General features: G+C 45.9%; 1 protein-coding gene across 2 annotated transcripts in view; it reads right to left on the reverse strand.

Annotated features, from left to right (window-relative positions):
• TGFBRAP1 (transforming growth factor beta receptor associated protein 1) overlaps positions 1–5,047 on the reverse strand; it is a 51,150-nt gene that overhangs the window by 39,651 nt on the left and 6,452 nt on the right. For both annotated transcript variants that reach the window (XM_006920793.3, XM_025039094.1), the window contains exon 2: positions 50–750. In XM_006920793.3, the coding sequence (XP_006920855.1) occupies positions 50–737 (688 nt within the window). In that variant the 5' untranslated portion in view covers positions 738–750. The remainder of the gene's footprint in view (positions 1–49; positions 751–5,047) is intronic.

Consider the following 5,047-nt stretch of genomic DNA (forward strand, 5'->3'; position numbering starts at 1 on the left):
AAGGGAGAGGGGATGCGGAGGTTGGCGGGGGCGACGGCACCCTGCTCACCCAGTCCTCCCGGGCCCGCCAGGAGGAACTCCTGTCTCCCGATCCTCTTGACGATGGGGCGCTTCTCCTCGCTGCAGTATGGAAACAGGTCCTGGGAGACGCCCGTGTTGTAGTTCAGGATGATGTACTGGGTGGTCAGGGCCAGGCACAGGAAGTGGCCATCCACAGCCACAGCTAGGGGCTGCTCCGGTGTGGACACTTCCCTGACAATCTGAACCCGGTCCTCGTATACCATGAACACCTGGATGGTTCTGCGTTTGACAGAGATGATGCAGACCTCCACGCAGAATGGGTCCCCGTTCACGGGGTTCTCATTCAAGGCCAACGCCATGGCCCCTTTGATGCGGGCCCCTGAGGGGACAGGCTCCAGGCTCAGCATGTTGACCAGAGTTATGGAGTTGTCACAGAGCACCAGCAGTCTGTTGAGGGCCGAAGCTGCTCGCAGCTCACTCACTGGCTTCTTGAAACCCAGGTGTCTGTGCAGCTGCTTAGTAGCAGTGAATGTGGCTGTCCCGGCGGGCAGAGTCTTCTCCTCCAGCAGGAAGTGGCAGATGAAGCAGTCGCTGGTGCCCACGTAGAGGTTCCTGCCGCAGCACTCCACGCACTCGATGCTGACGCGCTCCTTGTCGCCCATCAGCAGCTCCCGCTCAACGGCAGAGACCAACGTAAAGGCCTTGGTGCTCATCATGCTTGCGGCTGGTCTGCAGGAAGAGGAAAAGAAAAAGGTCACTGCGCGTAACAAGGAAGAAGCAGAACCATTTCAGACTGCAGTGGATATATATTGATTCTTCAGTCACAATCTCGGGGAAAGGAAATCGTTCGACACTATTAAAAGAGAGTGAAGGAAAGAAAACATTTCCTACTTGCCCACCTCCCACCAGACAAATGGCAGACCCCAGCAGGAGAGCCATCCTGCTCATGCTCCAGAGCTGACGGCTGTATGGCGCTTCCTTGCTGGGAGACATACCTGTAGGTGGAAGACAAGCACACGTATTCACTCACGGACAACACAACGAAAACATTGTGTAAAAAGGCAAAAATGGTCCACACTGATCTTCCTCTGAGCATCTTCAGCCACTTGATTTTGCGTTTAAGTTAATGGTTACACACGACTACATCAGATCCTGGCAGATGCACTGAGGCAGGAACCACACCTTGAATTCCTTTGTATTCTCCCGAAGGAAGCATGCTCATTGGTCCCAGCATCATACGTGGCTCCCAGAGTAAATGTGTCATGTAGAGTGGTAAAGATGTACCTCGAATCTCCTAATCTTTCAGGTGAAGAGTTGAGATACCCGGAGGATTTGTGAGAAGGTCACAGACATGTCACTTAATGGGTTAATCTCGCTGACTGCCCCCCAGTCCAATCTTTGGCTTCCTACTTCTACCTCTGAAGAGGACTCTGGTTTCGCACTCCACAGAGTTTGAGGCAGTGGAAAGAAGCAAGATAGCCATCCCACTTTCCCAGAGGGCGAGAAAGCAGACTCGCACACGCAGGTAGCCCCTGATGAGTGGTCCGTAGCTCTAACAAAATCGCAGAAGACTGACAGGCATAAGAGGGGGGCTGCTGGGGCTTTCCTACCACTTTGGGCTCCCAAGAACAGGGTTGCCTCATGAGAGACTAAATTCCTTAATCTTTTGAGGCATTCCAGCAAAAGCTGAAAGAGTTCTTGGAAATATTCAAGAAGAATTTATGCATCAGAGAAGGAGACGAATCACCTCAAAGATTTTAGAATTCTACCATTTTGTATCCCCCTGTCCACGGGGGCAAGGACAGCTACACATGAGTAAGACTCTGGTTCTCTCTCCAAAATTCCCAGGAAGAAGGGTATGCCAGGTCTGGGGGTGATATTTTTCCACAGGACAAACCCAGAGTTCCTTCGTATCCCTTTCCTGTTGCTTACTAGTTATGTGACCTTGGGAAGCTCACTTGGCTTCTCTCTGACTCAGTTTCCTCACCTGTGAAATGAGAGTAATAATTGCATCTACTTCAGATGATTCTTTGAGGATGGAGTCAGCTAACATAAGTGCTCAATAAAAGCTGGCTTTTGATCTCATCATTAATGCATCCCTCTCAAGCCTCTAGCCTACTGTTTTTATTTCCTAAGGCTGGGCACCAAGGGATGGCCTTAGCTGTGGGTAATCTGTGTCCACCTCCACTGACAGACAGACTGAAAGGTAAACCAGACACACATACAAACACACACACACACACACACACACAGAGGCATATTCATCTCATTTACATGAGCTCATCTTTACAGAGACAAGGGAAAAGAGATGGGAAGTGAGGAGCGAGGCTCAGAAGGCCTCGCAGAGGAATCGAGTCCATCCATATGGGGCGGCAGGAACTCCCCAGGATCCCAGGGAAAGCCTAGGGTTGGGTGAGGAGTAGACTTTTAATCTCTGATTCAGTTTTTAAACACTAACATCTATCTCATGATGAAAGCCAAAACCCAACCTTGACAGCCTTTTTCCATTTAAATTCTAATGAGTTATACACAGATATTGAAATGTAGGCTGTGAAATAGCCTAAGTCTGTGAAAGCAAAGTAATATGAAATAGTTCTTCCTTCACTGATTAATCAATAGGGCTTTCTTTTAAAATGGCAGGATAGAGTGATTCTACTATTCAAAATGTGAATTGTACCTCTCACTTTGCAGAAGGAATAGAGAAATAAGCTTCAGGCAGTCATAATCAAACTTCTCTAATTTTTTGAGAGCACATTGTGTCTTACTTAGCATAAGGGATATACGAAACATTTTTGCAATAAAGAATACAGTTGACCCTTGAACAACGTGGGGTTTAGGGGTGCCCACTGCCACCGCCACTGAAAATCTGCATATAAGTGGACCTGCACAGTTCAAACCAGTGCTTTTCAAGGGTCAATTGCATATGGAAAGAATCAAACACCTTGTATTTAGCCTAAAATACTGTGGTAAACAGAGGAGAGAAGAGGGAGTTGTAAGAAAAGCATTTGGTTTATTAAAAAGTCAGAGAGAGAAGAGGAAGTTGTAAGAAAAGCATTTGGTTTATTAAAAAGTCACAATTCTATAACATTAAAAAAAACAATATTGTTTCATGACCTGGTAACTACAGTTACTCAAATCTTGCTAAAAATGAGTTTCCTACTACAGGCTTTTAAATAAGAAAGCTGCTTTAATAATTAAGTGGTAATTTATAAAAAGTAGGAGCGTGACGTCAGCATGATGGTGGCATAAGATGTTCCTCCTTTTTATTCTCCGCCTTTTTAAAACAACAAATTAGATATCCATCCACAAACAAAGCACCCTGATGGGAGCTGTGGGATCTAACACCACACATCAACGGGCCCAGGTGGAGTCTCACCCACTGTACATCCAGTGATAGGCAGACAGAACTGGAAACCAGTGGAGCCAACACACCTGCCCAGACAACCTCTCCTGTGATTGGGGAAAAATCTGGAGAATGCTGACCTGGGCAGAGGTACAGACAAGAGTGCAGAAGCCCAGAATTCCCAAGGGGGAGAATCCAGTGCGCCTTTGGAGCAAACGAAACCAAAACACAAGTTTGATTATGGCAGAGGCAGGAGAAAGAGAAACTTTCCCAGCACTGCACTCCTGAAAGGCTGCACAAGGCTGATATATCTGGTTATGGTATCCTCTTCGGTGATGGAAAGGAGAGTAGTGAGTGAGTGCCCAGTTACCCGGGCTGTGTGGAATGCAGCTGGAGAAACTCATTTCTCTCCAGCAGGATCCAGAGAGGGCGTGGCGGGGCCAGGAGGGGGACGGGAGTGGGGAGTGTAAGGGTGGGGAGGAAGGCTGGGAAAGGGGAAGACAAAAATTTCAAAGGGCATTAAAGGGATCCCGTGCAGCAGGAAGTCCACCCACAGCCTCCTAAAGTCTCACACCCAGGGATCTCCCTACTAGGGTCTGCAGGCACCCCCAAAGCTTGAATACTAAACCCACACCTCCCCCAACTCTGCAGCTGGCTCCTTGTGTTTCCATGTGTAGCACAAGAAAGAACTCTGGCAGACAGGGAGCCCACTCAGAAAATAGGCCTCGGTCTGTGGCCAAGGGAGAAATGGCAAACTTGAGCTACAGTGTCACCTTCTGGAAAACAAGAGAGGTCTCCAGCAGATGGCGGTGAGTTTTGAATTCCGCCACAAGAGGGAGCAAGAAGAATGGAGCAGCTGTACCCACACAGAGACAGAGAAAACCTAGATAATGACACCATGAAACAGAACACCAGTAAAGGTACATACGCAGACTTAGAAAACTAAATATGAAATGGGGTGATGCGCTAATCAACTAACTAGAGTATAAAAATCAAATGAAAAATGTATCAAAAATAACTATTGCTGCTATAATGTGTTAATGAACACATAATATAAAAAGAGGTAAACGATGACATCAAAAACATAAAAGGGTGAGGGGGAAGGTAGATGGGGTAAAAGGGGTCCAATAAGTGGTGACATTAAAGAATTAAAAATACATAAATAAATTTAAAAAAACATAAAAGAGAGGAGTAAAAGGGTGAAGCTTTAGTAGATAATCTAAGTTAAGTTGCTAAACGGACTTGAAACGAACTGTTTTATCTGTAATATGTCTTATGCAAGTCTCATAGTACCACAAAGCAAAAACACAGAGCAGAGACGATAACAGGGATACAGAGCATACCATCACGGAAAACCACCAATTTACAAAGATAGGCAGAAACCAAAAGAAAAAGAAACCATGGAAATATGAAACACCCCAAAAAACAATTAATAAGATGACATAAGTGACATCAAGAATCAATATTAGATATTGACATTAAAAATATAATATTAGAAAACATCACAAATCAATAATAACTCTAGATTTAAAGGCATTGAACTCACCAATTAAAAGGCACAGGGTGGCTGAATAGATGAAAAAAAAACACCCAACTGTATATTGCCTACAAGAGACTCACTTCAGCTTTAAAGACATACAGGCGTCTACGGCCATGCCACCCTGAACAAGCCCGATCCTGTCT

Source organism: Pteropus alecto, unplaced genomic scaffold (genome assembly GCF_000325575.1).
Source record: "Pteropus alecto unplaced genomic scaffold, ASM32557v1 scaffold288, whole genome shotgun sequence".
Taxonomy (NCBI): Eukaryota; Metazoa; Chordata; class Mammalia; order Chiroptera; family Pteropodidae; genus Pteropus; species Pteropus alecto.